The 16,115-nt window shown below is 28.1% G+C and overlaps 1 protein-coding gene across 2 annotated transcripts; it reads left to right on the forward strand.

Annotated features, from left to right (window-relative positions):
- Nucleotides 1–3,416: 3,416 nt before the first annotated feature.
- Nucleotides 3,417–6,170, forward strand: LOC106332043. 2 transcript variants are annotated; one of them, XR_001267987.1, is made up of 7 exons: nt 3,417–3,745; nt 3,967–4,202; nt 4,276–4,534; nt 5,180–5,359; nt 5,456–5,611; nt 5,684–5,954; nt 6,034–6,169. XR_001267987.1 is itself a non-coding variant. In XM_013770498.1 (6 exons), the coding sequence occupies exons 1-6, from the start codon at nt 3,716–3,718 to the stop codon at nt 5,855–5,857; spliced, it is 1,035 nt and encodes a 344-aa protein (XP_013625952.1). In that variant the 5' UTR covers nt 3,417–3,715; the 3' UTR covers nt 5,858–6,170. The 2 variants fall into 2 exon arrangements, 1 of the variants encoding a protein (XP_013625952.1); XM_013770498.1 differs by having other exon boundaries at nt 5,684–6,170.
- The last annotated feature ends 9,945 nt before the right edge of the window (nt 6,171–16,115 follow it).

Genomic DNA, 16,115 nt, shown 5'->3' on the forward strand with positions numbered 1-16,115 from the left:
GCTTTTTATAAAACATTTTAAGTTTCTATAATTTTTTGTTTAAGTTTTTTATAATTTATAAAACATTTTCTGGTTTCTAAAATTTACCAAAACCTTTTTCACCTTTTTAAAAACCTTTTCAATCTATAAAATGTTTTTGTGTTTTTTTTTTAGATTTAATTAAAACGTTTTTCAGTTATTAGAAAAATGTTCCAATTACAAAAAGTTTTTAAAAAATTTTAAAAACGTTTTCTCTTTGTTTTAAAATATTTTCAATTTATAAACCGTTTTATGTTTTTAAAAATTTATAAAAAAATTTATTATAAAGGATTTTAAAAACAATTATACTACAAAAACGTTTTTCTAATTTTAATTATATATATATAAATAATTAAAAATATTTATTATAAATGATTTTAAAAAAATAATTATCTTAAAAAACATTTTTCTAATTTTTAAATTTTATATATATTTAATGAATTAAAAATATTTAAATAAAATATGTTATATTTTTTTTTAAACATTTTATAAAGTCCGTCGGAATTTCGTCGGAAATATGTTTGTCGGAATTTCGTCGGAAATCTATCTGTCGGAATTTTGTCGGAAGTCTGTCCGTCGGAATTTCGTCGGAATTATGTCCGTCAGAGTTTCGTCGGAATTTTATCCGTCGGAATTTTGTCAGAAATATGTCCGTCGGATTTCGTCGGAAATTCGTCAAAAATTTCGACGAAATTTTTATTTCCGACGAGTTATAACCGACGACTATTTTCGTCGGAAATTTGTCGAAAATGGCTGATTCCGACGTATTTTCGACGAAATCGTCCGTAGGAAACTAGCTGTTTTCTTGTAGTGAGCTGAACCAAACCAAAGGCATGACTCAGTTAGGGTTTACGATCTCACTGTAAAATCTTCGCTTCATTTCAAATCAGTGTTTATAATTTTTCCTTTGGAAGATAAGTAATTATGAGTTGAAATTAGGTTTTTGAGTTCTTTGTAGAAAAGGTTTCAGGGTTTGTATTATTTTTCTTCTTGACACTCATCAGACTGGAGAACACAGGCTCGTGTTATCCACAACGAGGGTGTCAGTGTGAAATGTAAGAAATGTAACCGAGAGAGGTTGATGATTAGTGAAAGGTCAAGGCTCAAGGTTTACATGGAACATGAGAAGCTGGACTTGCTTTGTTGATGAATGATGGGTATAGCAAGGATGGGAAACAGATGTATGTTCCTAAAGGTAAAACTTGCCAATTGTCACATTGCCAGTTGTCACCGGTGCTGGTTACTCTTCTCTTTATTCATAAATCTACATCCAAGATTCATGCTCAGAATGGTAAAGATCTTGCTTTAGCTAGGTTTTGGCTTTAAAATTTTGACCGTAGAAATTTAAGTAAAAATGAAAAAAAAAAAGTTAACTACGTTTTTTTTTAAATGGAGAGAAAAAGGCTTTGAAATCTTAAAAAGTGGTTGTAGAAAAAAATGTACAAAAAACAGTTTTTTTTTTTTTAAATAGATTTTTAAGACTTTACATATTTCTAAAGCCTAAAAAAAGTGATTGGCAATTTTTTCGCTTTTATGGCTTTACATAACCACTCTAAAATCCATATAACAATTGGACCCTCTAACAAAATTAAGTGAACCAAACTCATGTGTGTTTATTTTTGTCTTGAGAAAACACTTTTCACATCTTATTAGTTGAATTTGAGGATGTGTTTTCTGTCATGAAGGATTATTCCTCTAAAGTGTTTGGTTCCAAGATTAAATAGTATGGGATCACTGTTCCAGCACGAAAAAACCCAACTTCTGATTCTTATATGTTTAACTTAATGTTTCAAACATCCATTGGTACATACTGTTTGATTCTTGGGTGGGTATTCTTCATTTTACGATTGTTCATGAACTATTTTCATTCAACGAGTTTATATGAGTCTCAGGTGTAATTTCCTATTTCAGATCTCTCTCGTCTATCATTGCTCACGATCTAATGCTTGGATTAATGATAAGATAAAGAAAATCAAATATTTTACCTATATTAAGGTTTAGGTTTGTTATATTATGTAGAAGGCGCAAGATTCATATGCAAATTTAAGAGGTACATAAATTTCAATTTACATATAAAAATCTAAGTCAAAATTCATTGTTAGAACATTTTAGGTAAATACAAAAAATACATTTAATAAATTTTCAAAGAATGGTTCAACACATGAAAAAATATTGTGACTTATGTTTCAATAGGTAAGATATGTCATTTATCACATTTAAAGAATTTTATTATGGGGTTTGCATAGTTTTAGCACAATGCACTATATACATTCCTAAAGTATGAGCTGGCATATATATCTACATTTTTATTTGTTTAGACTTTAGATTATGATGTTCCAAAGATCATCATCACATTTGTTTGCTTTAATTTAAACGGGATTTTATCATAATTTGTATACATTATCTTCTATTTATTGGATTTTCTACACATTATATTCTATTTTGTTGCTTGTTTTGGTATCTCCTTCAACATAACACTTATCACTTGTTTAAACCAAAGGGGTTTGCTACTCTTATTTAAACCAAAGGGATTTGAGGCATTCAGAGGTTGATTATCGGTTTTTAGTGTTGGGTTGTTTGGTCTCTGTGCATTGGTAGTTTTTTCTGTCATTTCAAGGATTGGCTTAGTTCAGATGGTGCTTGGGGGTACCTTCGGTTCACCGTCCTGATTCAGTTCCAGCGCCGGTCTACATCTATTATAGCCTCAACTCACAAGTGAACTTCGACTCTGTAAAACAAGATAAAAATAAAAAAGAATAAACAATACCTTAAAAAAAATTAGATAGATGATTGGGCCCTAAGTGGTCGCTTATACTACTTCTGCAGCGGGCCAGGCCTGCTCAGTTCTTGTGCGCTCCTCGCTCGTTCTAAACAGTTTTTGAGCTCCTATTACTTTTGTTCATGACTTCATGTCTCCTCTCTATTGCTTATTACTTTTGATGCTGAGAATAAATTAGCAAACTGCTGTATGTTTCGTAAACTCTCTCGCTTTCTATAGAAAACCCTTTTGCAAAAAGAAAAAAAAAATTATCACTTGTTTGTAACATCTCTGAAATATAAAAATGTAACAAAACTAAGAGCATGCAAGTTTGTCGGTTGTGGAGTTGTACGAGCAAAGGAAAAAAAAACTAGTGGTACAGGGAAAATAAGAAAGTGAATCAGGTAGATTAATTCAAACTCTAACCCGAGAATCCAATAACTAAAATAGAAAAGCACAAGTCAAACCTAAAAGTATGGAATGGCTCACACGTTCGTTATTGTTTTTTCTAACACCATTAATTATTGTTTCTTAAATGCAAATTTATATCATAATATGAAATAAAATAAAAAATATTTTAGAATGGAAGATGCCGTTGTGGTCATGTCGGAAACATCTTCCTTTTTTTTTCTTTTTTTTTTTTTATGAGCAACCATGTCGGAAACATCTAAAAGCTCCACAAACAACGTCTCTCTCGTGTATCTCTTAATCATTGTTTTTAAATCAAAATTTTTCTTAAGAGTGTTCTTCGTTTTTTCTTTGTAATTTTCTTCCTTTCTTATTGTAATGGGCTGATCAGAGAAAAGCCACTTTATGTTATTTGATTTTCATTATTCTGTTTATTTTTATTTTAGCTGGACGGTGTGTCTGAATAATTCAATGCCTTTCTCTTCTTCTCCTTTCTAAATCTCTCTCCTCTCTCTCTAAACCGAAGAAGCCATGGGCGACGAGCACTCTCTCATCCCCAAGGTACCCCTTTTGTTTTATAATCCGGTTAGGTGTTTTTTTTGTAGGACTTTCGTTTGATTCGATTTGGGTTTCTATAACAATCGAATCTTTAGACATCTAGGGTCTTGAGTAGTTTGAATTTTGTGATGCCCATGTTGTTTTTTTAGCCCTTGATTTATGTTTTTTTAATTGTTTCTAAAACAAGCAAACAACTCAATTAAATGTATTTGTCTAAATTACAGGATAGTTTCGTCTTCAAGCTCCCTAAAAAATCCCCACTTGTGTTGAGAATGGTCGTTCTCATGTTTGTAACGGTCTGCGCTGTCTACATTTGCTCAATCTGTCTTAAACAAATCGGTGTCGTCCCAAGCGCTGGTTTCTTGAACGTCGAAGTGTTTGAGAAGCCTTGTCCTGAGCCCAACATCGAACCATGGGACATACCATATGTGCATTACCCTAAACCCAAGACATACAACAGGTAAAAATGGGATAATGTTTCTCAGTCTTTTGTTTGGTTCTACTGCTTATGGTGTTGGTTGTGTGTGTGTTAGGGAGGAATGCTCGTGCAATCCTGTTAGATATTTTGCGATTCTATCGATGCAGAGATCTGGTAGCGGCTGGTTTGAGACTTTACTGAACAATCATACTAACATAAGCTCCAACGGAGAGATCTTTTCGGTTAAAGATAGGAGGGCTAATGTCTCCACCATTTTCGAGACCTTGGACAAAGTATATAATCTAGATTGGTTGAGTAGTGCTTCTAAGAATGAGTGCACTTCTGCCGTTGGTTTGAAGTGGATGCTTAATCAGGTAAGAATGTCTATAAATGTTTTAAGTGATTTATTGCAATTAATAGATAAACATCTGTTGACTGCTACCACTCTGTGTGTGTGTTTATTACCTGACATAACGTTTACTCACTGTGTTAGTATCTTTTAGATGCAATAAAGGCTCTAAAAATGTTGAAATCATTTATCGTAATAAAAGATAAAGATTCTGACATTTAATTGCTACCACTCTCTGTGTTTATTACCTCTGTGCTTTATACAGAACGTTTACATACTGTTTTAGTTAGTTTAGACGCTGACAGGCTTGCATGTGGTGCTCAGACTCATTCTTCAGCTTTGGTCTATGTTGATTCAGTTCCACCGAGTTGGCTTTCGTGTTTTTGGACATTTAGATGTTGTTTTTAATCAGTTTAGCCTTTGTTGTAAAAAAAAAATGCCGGAACTATAGATTTGTGTGTTTATTATATCCTTAGGACAGAACCTAAACTATGATATAAGACAAGAGCTGAGCTTAATCTTTCATGTTAGATCCTGAAATGAGACTTGTTTGCAATAACTGCATTGTGATTGGTTATGATGATAAAACTTTTTTTCGAAAATTGGACTTAGAGAAGGGATAATGTTCTTGGTTTATGTTGTAATGTGGTTGGGAATGAAACATATGCAGGGTCTAATGAAACACCATGAAGAGATAATAGAATACTTCAAAACCAGAGGCGTCTCTGCTATTTTCCTCTTTAGAAGAAACCTCTTGCGCCGGATGATTTCGGTTCTTGCAAACTCTTACGATAAAGATGCTAAGCTATTGAACGGTACTCACAAGTCCCACGTCCATTCTCCTAAAGAGGTTTCCCTTTTTCTCTGTCTCCTTGTTTACATATCTCTCTGCACATTTGTTTTTTTTTTCTGTGAAACTAAACATGTGAAACAAATGGGGTTTCAGGCTGAGATATTGGCGCGCTATAAACCGTTAATTAACACAACCCTTTTGATATCGGATCTGAAGCAAGTTCAAGAGATGACTACAAAAGCACTTTCTTACTTCAATACCACTCGCCATATTTTCCTCTATTACGAAGATGTTGTCAAGAACCGCACCGTGAGAACATATTTTACAACAAACATTGTTTTTTTTTTTTTTTAATAAATTGAACGTCTTTTTCTTTTGCAGAGACTAGATGATGTGCAAGAGTTTCTAAAGGTTCCAAAACTTAATTTAAAGAGCAGGCAAGTGAAGATTCATCACGGTCCTTTGTCACAGCACGTACAGAACTGGGAAGAGGTTCAAAAGACATTGAAAGGGACTGGTTTTGAAAACTTTATACTAGAAGATTACCGCAAGTGAATTAAACACAGTAGGAGAGAGTGATGTACATAAACCTCTCTCAGGATAATGGTCAGACCATCAACTTGTAGGAAAGTTTTGCTAGTGCCACAAGCAGGTTTTGCAAATCTTTTTATCTTTTAGTTTTCTCTTTTAATCAAGGTGGTAGATTTTAATTTGATTCATTCTTTTATCAGGGAACTAAGATTTATATTGTAATCAGAAACGACGATCTGGTTCATCCTCTTAATTTGCTTCTAATGATTAGATCAGTTTGTCACCAAATATGGTTTGTTATGTAAACTTGAGGCAAACGGGATCGAAAGCTCTTGCTTCTCTCTGTTGTTCAGTCAGTCCTATTCTTATGCCTGGAATGAGAAGATGTTGGAGTTTGAATTGGCTTAGTTTCAGTTATTCCTCCGAGCTTGATACGGTCTAGGCCACAAAAGTCACTATCTCTAGCCACTAGGTAAGCCATCTAGATCCCTTAGATCATCATTCTCATAATCACCACTCTCTGACTCACCAGCTGACTCCTGAGCATCATTGACTCAAGTTTCGCTGAAACTCACCCGTATCTTTTTTTTTTTTTTGAAGTTATGTATCATAGATGAGATGTAAAGACGCATTCCATTCTCTCAGAAACCAATTTGTAAAGGTGTACAGATACAAGTTATATGCCTTTATCTAGTCTCTTGGGATCAGGTTTAACTTAGTACCTCATGACGACTCAGCTCCCTTGGGGACTCAGGAACTTGAATAGAATCTCTAGCTGTACTTTCACAGACTGACATCGCCTTTCCTTGGGCTCCATTCTTGATCGTGATCTATAGTGTCTTCTGTTTTACCTTAAAAACTCGAGAGAACCTTATGTCCTTTGAATCCAATGTCTTTCTCTGCCCTTTTGAGTTCTTTCTTCATCATAACTGGTATCCCAAACCGGCTATGAGATCTCAAACCTCCAAAATCCTCAGACACGTTGGCCAATATTGCAAATTAACACATCTTGGACTTTCTTGTGTAGCAAAATAAACAAAGGAATTTGGCAAGATCTGATGGAGACGAAAAACCAACTGACTAGTTATATATTCTCTAAGAATTCATGTTTAGTTTCTTCAAGCATTTACCGAAGGATTGTAGATCCATTCAGTAATTAAGGTTATGGTTTTGATCTAACATACTGAACAAGAAATGAATAAATCAACTTTTATCTACGATTTTGAAGGTGAAAATGTGTATCTTTACTGAAGATATAATCGTGATGAAAGAAAAAGTAAGATTACAAATTAACCAGAATTGGATTTTGACCTGCGCCTCCGCGCAGATGTATTTTTTAAAAAAATGTGATGCTATTTGTTTTTATGTCACTATTTAGAGTTGGGAAAAAAAACTCAAATTCGAAGAAGCGAACCAATCCCAATCCGAATAAGTAGTACAAAATCTGAACCAAAATTGATTAAATATCCGAATTATTCAAAATTTTGGTATTTGAAGAACTGAAACCTAGTCCAATCCGAACCGAAGTATTTTGGGTATCCAAAATAGATTTATATACTTTTGTATATTAATTATTTTTAGATTTAAAATATATAAAAACATCCAGAATTATATGATACTTTTAAATTCGTTTAAATACTTGAAAATATATACAAATAATCAAACGTAAATATCTAAAATAGTTAAAATATACTCAAAACTCCAAACATACTTAAATAATTATTAATTCTCTATCCAAATATTTAAACCAAACCAATTTATATGTTAAGTTAGGTACTCTAACATATGTTATTCAAATTTATATGTATTATATTCTATTTTTATAGTTTTTTTAAATTAAAGCATATAATAAATTTTAAATTTTTTAAAATAATTAAATTGGTTATCCAAATCCGAACTGAATCTTTAAAGATCTGAACCGAACACGAAATCCCAAACAGACCTGAAAACGAACCCGAACGCCCACCCCTAATCACGGTTATATATCATATATATGTGTCATCATAGGTTACAAAAATAAGTGTTGTCATATAATTAATCGTATTTTATACGTACCGTCAAATAAGTAATCTTATAATTAATAATATTTTTTACGTATAATCATATAAATAATCACATATATTATATTTTTAAATTTCAATGTGAAATATAAAAATCATAATTTAAGTTGGTGTTTGAAATTGGGTTTTGTATTGTATTTCTTATAAATATTAAAAACATTTTTAAAATGGTTATTAGAAAATATGTTAGTAAAAATCAATTTTTGAATATATGTATATTTTTGAATGAATTTTTGATATAAATTAATTTTAAATTATTATTTTGATTTGAATATGTATATCAAGTAACATAAGTCTATTACTTTTTAATATAATGTAATGGACTTCCAGTTTTTTTACTAGCATAAGCCTATTACTTTTTTTTTCTAACTTACTGTTATCCCTGTTTCCAAACAATATTATATTTATTTTTCACTACTATTCATGTTTCCAAACAAATACTAAAGATATTTCTGCTCTAATAAGATACATACAAAAGAGTATACTATTAGTGCAAGATGCCAAAATTTCCTTCTCCTTTTCCTTTTAGAGTTGGTTTTATAAAATCATAAAGAAGCTTTGATCTCTGGTCATTAATTGCTCTGATCTTCTATGTTTCAGTTGACTATTTAAAGTGGCATTGGCTCTCTTTGGGTTTGTGATTGACCTGCAATAATATATTTTATATTTTAAAACTGAATGTGAATTTTGGTAGATTATTTTTTAATAAAAATATTTTATTTTTAATATTTTTTATATTCTTAAATAGAATTTAGAAAGTATTTAGTTAGAATTTTTTACATATTTTACAAAATAATTAATATTTTATTAAATTGTATTATAACATTATCGTTAGAACATGTATATATAGTTTAATTGGTTTGTATATCAAATTTTTCGTCTATAAAAATTACTAAAATAAAAAAGTGAACTCATGTTACAAATAGACTCACATTTGCAACTAAAGTATAAAACACAAAAGTTATTAAGAAGAAACATAACTATATATATGTGAATTCTATTAATTTAATAAAAACGCAAGAATATAAAAGTTTCATAAATTTAGGAATATACTTTTATCCATAATATTCTTTTGATTGTTTTACGACTGATGTAATTTTTGTGGTTATTTTGCTTTGAAAAAGGTTTTGAAAATGATGAAGTTGTGAGGAAAATAATATTTTGCGATTGATTCTGATTTGATAACATTTTTATAACCTCTTAGAAAGAAAACTATACAATTATAAATAATTAATAAAATATTTATAAATTTTATATTTTATGAATTGTTTCTCAGAAATTTAAAAATCTGTATAAATAGTTTTATAAATCCTAATAAATGGTTTTATGACTCAAGAAAATAATTTGTTATCTATGAAGAATAATCTATAAACTTAAAAAATGATTTAACAATTTTATAAAATAGTCCTATATATTAATTTAAAATTAAAAACCATACCATCAATAAGTATTAAAAAAAATATTTTATAAAATTCTTTTCATTTTTAAATTTTAAATTATTTACAAACCTGTTAATCTTATCGATGGTTTTTAATTTTATAAAATATTTAGAAAAATAATTTATAAAATTATTAAATCATTTTATTAATTTTAAATAATTTACAACCCAGTTAACCTTCATAAACATTTTCTAAATTCTTATAAATGATGAGAAATTCTTCCTTATAAATGACTTTATAAATCTTTATAGCATTTTTTATAGATCTTTATATATTTATTTGTAAACTCTTATTAATGATATAATAATCATTATTGATGATTTGACACTTTAAAGATGATTACCGAATATTTATATAATTATAAACTATTATATATATTTTATAAACCATTAGAAATGAACCAATATAAATGACTTTAATTTTTCTTACAAAATATATATTAACCATCAAAGATGATTTTAAACTAATGCAAATAATTTATAAACTCGCTATATGATGCATTAATAGTTATTATAATATTTTTATTAGAATTATATGTTTTATATATGTATTATGACTTATATAGAAAAATATTTTTTTATAGCTGTTTATAATAGAAAATAAAGCTAATATATTATTTTTATTAACTAATTTTTAACAACATACTTCATATAATTTATAAATAGATTATTAGTGCAAAAAAAAATGATGGAGTATTAAATAGAATTTCCATAATTGCTACCATTAAATACTATAAGTGATTATGCATAAGAATATATACAAATAGTTTGGAAACTAACATTAATTGGTTATAGGATTGCTTTTTTTAGACTTGATTAAAAATAAATGAAAATTAAAAATCTTTGACCAATGAAATTATAAGAATTTTTCTCAAACTGTCTGTATGAATGACACGTTAGTAGAAGTCACTTAGTGACTTCTCAATTAATATATTGTAGGATTATTATCTTTCTAATGGACTTTTGGATTATTGGCAGTGCCATGACTCCATTGTAAATAATGAAACTTTGGCTTACGGCAGCACATTTTTAAGAAAATTAATAGAGCATCTTACATTAGTTATTTTTCTTATTAAGTCAGCTTTGATTAATTATATTATTATTTTTTGTCAAACTAATTATATTATTTTATAATATAATTATTTTATATTTTATGTAGGATTAATTATATTATTTTATAATATAATTATTTTATATTTTATGTAGGATTAATTATATTATTTTATAATATAACTGTTTTATATTTTATGTAGGATTAAAATAATTATATTATTTTAATCTTACATAATAAATAATAGAAGATATCTATTTATATAATTTATGTTAGAAGTCTTATACTAATTTGGATATAAGCTCCATACTTACTAGATGAAGATACCAAGAAGATTGATTGTTATGGTTATAATTAATGGTCTTATGGCTACCTAGTGATATTTTTTTATTTTAATACTCCCTCTATTTTTTTATAATTATCGTTTTGGAATCATTTTATTGTTTCGATATAGTTGATGTTTTCCCAAAAAACAATGCAGAATACAGTGCCAAATGACTTTATTTACACTATATTTACTCTACTATGTGCTTTACGTGATATGATCATTAATTAATTCTAAGGGTAGAAAATGTATTGTATTGGGTGATTTAAATTGTGTGCATGTCTACGACGTCATATCTCTATAATATTATTTGAGAAGTTAGTTTCTTATGTGTCGCGCTCACATTAATTCTCACGGTGGTTTATTACATTTACACATTTAATGAATTAAAAATATTATTAGTGATTTCTATTTTTTAATATTATTAGTGATTTCCATTAATAACAATTATCTATGTTTCTTTTTTCTTAATAAAACTATGATTAACTTATTAATGTAATTTTCCTTTTTATTAAAACACATAAATAATAAAAATAATAAATTTATAAAATATAAACATAGACAGTGCCATGACTCCATTGTAAATAATGAAACTTTGGCTTAGGGCAGCACATTTTTAAGAAAATTAATAGAGCATCTTACATTAGTTATTTTTCTTATTAAGTCAGCTTTGATTAATTATATTATTATTTTTTGTCAAACTAATTATATTATTTTATAATATAATTATTTTATATTTTATTTAGGATTAATTATATTATATTATAATATAATTATTTTAATCCTACATAATAAATAATAGAAGATATCTATTTATATAATTTATGTTAGAAGTCTTATAATAATTTGGATATAAGCTCCATACTTACTGGATGAAGATACCAAGAAGATTGATTGTTATGGTTATAATTAATGGTCTTATGGCTACTTAGTGATATTTTTGTATTTTAATACTCTCTCCGTATTTTTATAATTGTCGTTTTGGAATCATTTTCTTGTTTCGATATAATTGATGTTTTCCCAAAAAACAATGCAAAATACGGGTAGAAAAGGTATTGTATTGGGTGATTTAAATTGTGTGCATGTCTCATATATCTATAATATTATTTGAGAAATCAGTTTTCTATGTGTCGTTCTCACATTGATTCTTAGAATGATTAATTACAATGATAACTTTAATGAATTAAGTTAATTATTATAATGACATTATTAACATTTTTATTTAACTTTTTCTTTGTTAATATTTGTTTCCAAATCACCTTATTCTGAAAATGCAATATCTTTCATATAAACATATAGCTTTTTATAAATTTAATAAAAACGAATTTAAATTTATACAAATAAAAAAGGAATTTAATAGAAAATACAATATCTTAATTAAATATAAATATATATCAATTTTTATATTTAAAGTATGTAATTTAATAAAAACCAATTTATTTTATATAAATAAAAAGGAATAGAAGATAAAAATAATAACTTTCATATACAAATATATCAAAATTTTACATTTAAAATCTATAATAACAACTAAAATATTATATATAATTTCCGTTAATAACTATTATTTTTATTTCCTTTTTTCTTAATAAAATTTAAATAAAATTTGTAACTAAATTTTCATTTTTGCACTAATTAAATTTTTAGCTTAAATTTTAGTTTAAATTTTATTTTTACAATAGCACATAAAAATACAATTAAATATTTACAAAATGTAAAAAGATAGATTATATATAAAAAAAATTATTTTTCTTTTTATTTGTCAAAAAATCATAAACAAAAAATAAATATCTACAAATTTATATAAATTTATAAAATATATACATATATTTTATTGAAATACATATATAAAATCATACATATATATATATATTTATCAAAAAAGGAAAAACTAAACAAAGTATAATTAACAATATTATTCTCTATTTTAGTCTAATTATAACAAAAAAAAAAATGATATAACCCAATACCAAAATATAAATAGCGAAACCAATCAAAATATGAACAATTAAATCATACAATTATTATGAATTATCTATTATATATAAATATATATATGTTTAATAATTTTCAAAATATTACAAATTATGTTTATTAATGCATATCTGATTTGATATTTGTTGTTTTAAAATTTTCAAAACAACATATATCAAACTATACAAATTTTATAAAATATATTTACAAATATAATAGGATAAACTGAACTACCTACTAATAAACCAATTTTAACCTGATTAAAAAAAAAAATCATCATCAATTTAAGATAATAGATGCAAATCAACATACCATAACAAATAGTTAAATTAATACAAAACATTATATTTCAAATCACATATTTGATTAAGATGAGAACATAAAGATACTTAATACAATTTTTATCATACAAACAAATTACAAAATTACTTAAAAGTTAAAACCTATAAACATACAAAACCAAATATTTTTTAACACTATAATTCATTTATTTTTAAAATTTTTATTCTCGTGCAAGATCATGAGAAAATCACATAGTAATCTTTTAATTAGTAATGCATGTATGAACATTTAATTATAACACTTTTATTTTTACTCATTCCTTTCCTATATGTTTCTATTGTTCCCACAATGGTTACCAGTAGTGATTTTTCCGTGCTGGATATAAATGTTTTTAAAGTAGATCTACTATAATAATTGATTTTTATTTACTATTAATTTTAAATTAATTTATAATTTGTATGCATCATTTATATTACTAATATTATATTATTTTAATTATACATATGAATTTATATATGTTATATCTAATCGGTTTTGTTGTTTTTATTATACATAAGTTAGTTTCTTATGTATCGCGCTCACATTAACTCTCACGGTGGTTTATTACACTTACATCTTTAATGAGTTAAAAATATTATTAGTGATTTCAATTTTTTTAATATTATTAGTGATTTCCATTAATAACAATTATCTATGTTTCCTTTTTCTTAATAAAATTGTGATTAACTTTTTAATGTAATTTTTCTTTTTATTAAAACACATAAATAATAAAAATAATAAAATTAATAAAATTATAAAATATAAACATAGAAATTTATATAAAAACGAATTTAGTTTTTTTATTCTTTATGTTTCCTACAATAAAAATAAAAAAACCAATAACTTTTTAAAATTTATACTTATAAATATATATAAAAATAACTTCACAAAACTTAAAAATATAATAATTAAGATATATTTTTCTAAAAGATAATAATATCTTTATTATAAATATCTTTTGATCTAATAACTAATAAAAAAAAAGAGTGAATTGGGTAGAAACCCAAAACAAATTGTGATAGGGGAAATTGTCAAAATACAATTTTCAAAGTACCACTTTGAAATCTTTACACTAACTTTTTTATAACCTTTGACAAAAAAAAAACATACGGTTAACTAATCTAAACTTAAAAGATCAACACTAAACCCTAAATCATCAACTCTAAACCTTAAACCGTGAAACATCAACTTTAAACCCTAAACCCCGTAACATCAACTATAAACACTAAACCCTAAAACTTCAAATCTAAACCCTAAAACATCAACTCTAAACCCTAAACTCAAACCCTAAACCTTATATTTTTCCGAAATTTGAACCTTAAACCCTAAAACCCTAAACCTTCAAATCTAAACCCTAAAACATCAACTCTAAACCCTAAACGTAAGCCTTAAACCCTAAATCTTCAAATCTTAACCCTAAAACATGAACTCTAGGGTTTTAGGGTTTAGGATTTAGGGTTTAGGGTTTAGAGTTGAAGGTTTAGAGTTTAGGGTTTAGAGTTGATGTTTTAGGGTTTAGGGTTAATTTTTTAGGGTTTAGAGTTTACTTTTAAGAGTTCAGGGTTTAATGTTGATAGTTTAGGGTTTAGTGTTGATGGTGTAGGGTTTAGAGTTGAAGTTTAGGGTTTAGGGTTTAGGGTTTAGTGTTGATGGTTTAGGATTTAAAGTTGAAGGTTTAGTGTTTAGGGTTTAGAGTTGGTGTTTTGGGTTTAGGGTTTAGAGTTGATGTTTCAGGGTTTAGGGTTTATTTCAAAAAAAAATAGGGTTTAGGGTTTAGGGTTCGTATTTAAAAAAAATAGAGCTTAAGATTGATGGTTTAGGGTTTAGAGTTGAGTTTTAGGGTTTAGGGTTTGAATTGCGAAATAGTATAATTGAGAAAAAAATTATAAAAATTATTTAGATTTTTATTTATTTAAATATTTATTTATTATATATATAAAGAACATGGGTATAAAAGTCTTTTGCCAGAAGGTATTTTTGAAAATGTCCCTCTAGTGGTGAAAGTGGTAAACATATAATTTTCCTTCGTGATATTTGGGAAATACCCAATACAGTAAAAGTACCAGATACACAATATCAAAAGCAGACATGAAATTACCTATGTATCCCTATGTTATTTGCATGTGTTTAGGTCCGTAGGAACGTAGGGTGCATAAAGATTATAATAAAGATTTGAAAAAGATATTATTGTTATAGTCCATAACCGCCCGGTCTATAACCGGTCCAATACCAAGAGAGATAGATGGTCCAACCCTAGAGAGAGAGAGAGACAGCTTAGGCTTTAGAAAAAAAAAAAATTTATTTCATTTTCCTTGTGTTTGTACACTTTCCATATTTATGTCTTTCCTTTTATCTCTTTGTAACTCCCATATATAAGGGCACCTTATGATTGAGTAATAATACACACAACTTACAGATTCCTAAACCTTAAGTTCATAACACGTTATCAGCACGATAGCCTTTAACACTCTGAGCCTAAAACCAAATCATAAAAACCCTAAAACCCTTAAACGAAAAGGAATCTGCCTCAGAACTTCAAAGAGGCCGTTCTCCCAAACCGTGAGGACCCAGAACTCGTTCAAGATATTAAATCGAAGCCCTTGCCGAGACGAATCAGTCAGTGCAAACCGCTTGTCGATCTGACCACCGACGCGCTCTCACGCACAGATACAGTGCACGCCGATTTGCTTTAAAACACTAATCCGAACCCGACGATACCGACGAACCCTAATCCGTTCGCGACTACGTTCCAGCTCGTGTCCACCTGATCAGCTCCAGCTCGTTTCCACCTGATCAGCTTTAGCCCCAAGGCGTTCCTGATCCTAGACAAACTCAGCTCCATCCTGCATCAAGGACAGCTCGCGTTCCAGACTGCAAGCGCCCCGTTCGCATCAGAGCCGCTCGCGATCCCGACTGCAACAGCTCCCGTTCGATGATCAGCTGCTCGTGTCTCCAACCTCAATCCGTTCGCGTCCAGGCCAGCTCGTGTTCAGCTTGCGTCCAGCTCGCGTTCCTGCCCAGCTCGAGGTTCATTCTCTTGGTGGTGTTCTTTCTCTTGGTGGTTCGGTTTCAACAATCTACTAAAACTAAAGGTAAATTCGAATTCTAAGAAC

Source organism: Brassica oleracea, chromosome C3, assembly GCF_000695525.1.
Source record: "Brassica oleracea var. oleracea cultivar TO1000 chromosome C3, BOL, whole genome shotgun sequence".
NCBI classification, from domain to species: domain Eukaryota; kingdom Viridiplantae; phylum Streptophyta; class Magnoliopsida; order Brassicales; family Brassicaceae; genus Brassica; species Brassica oleracea.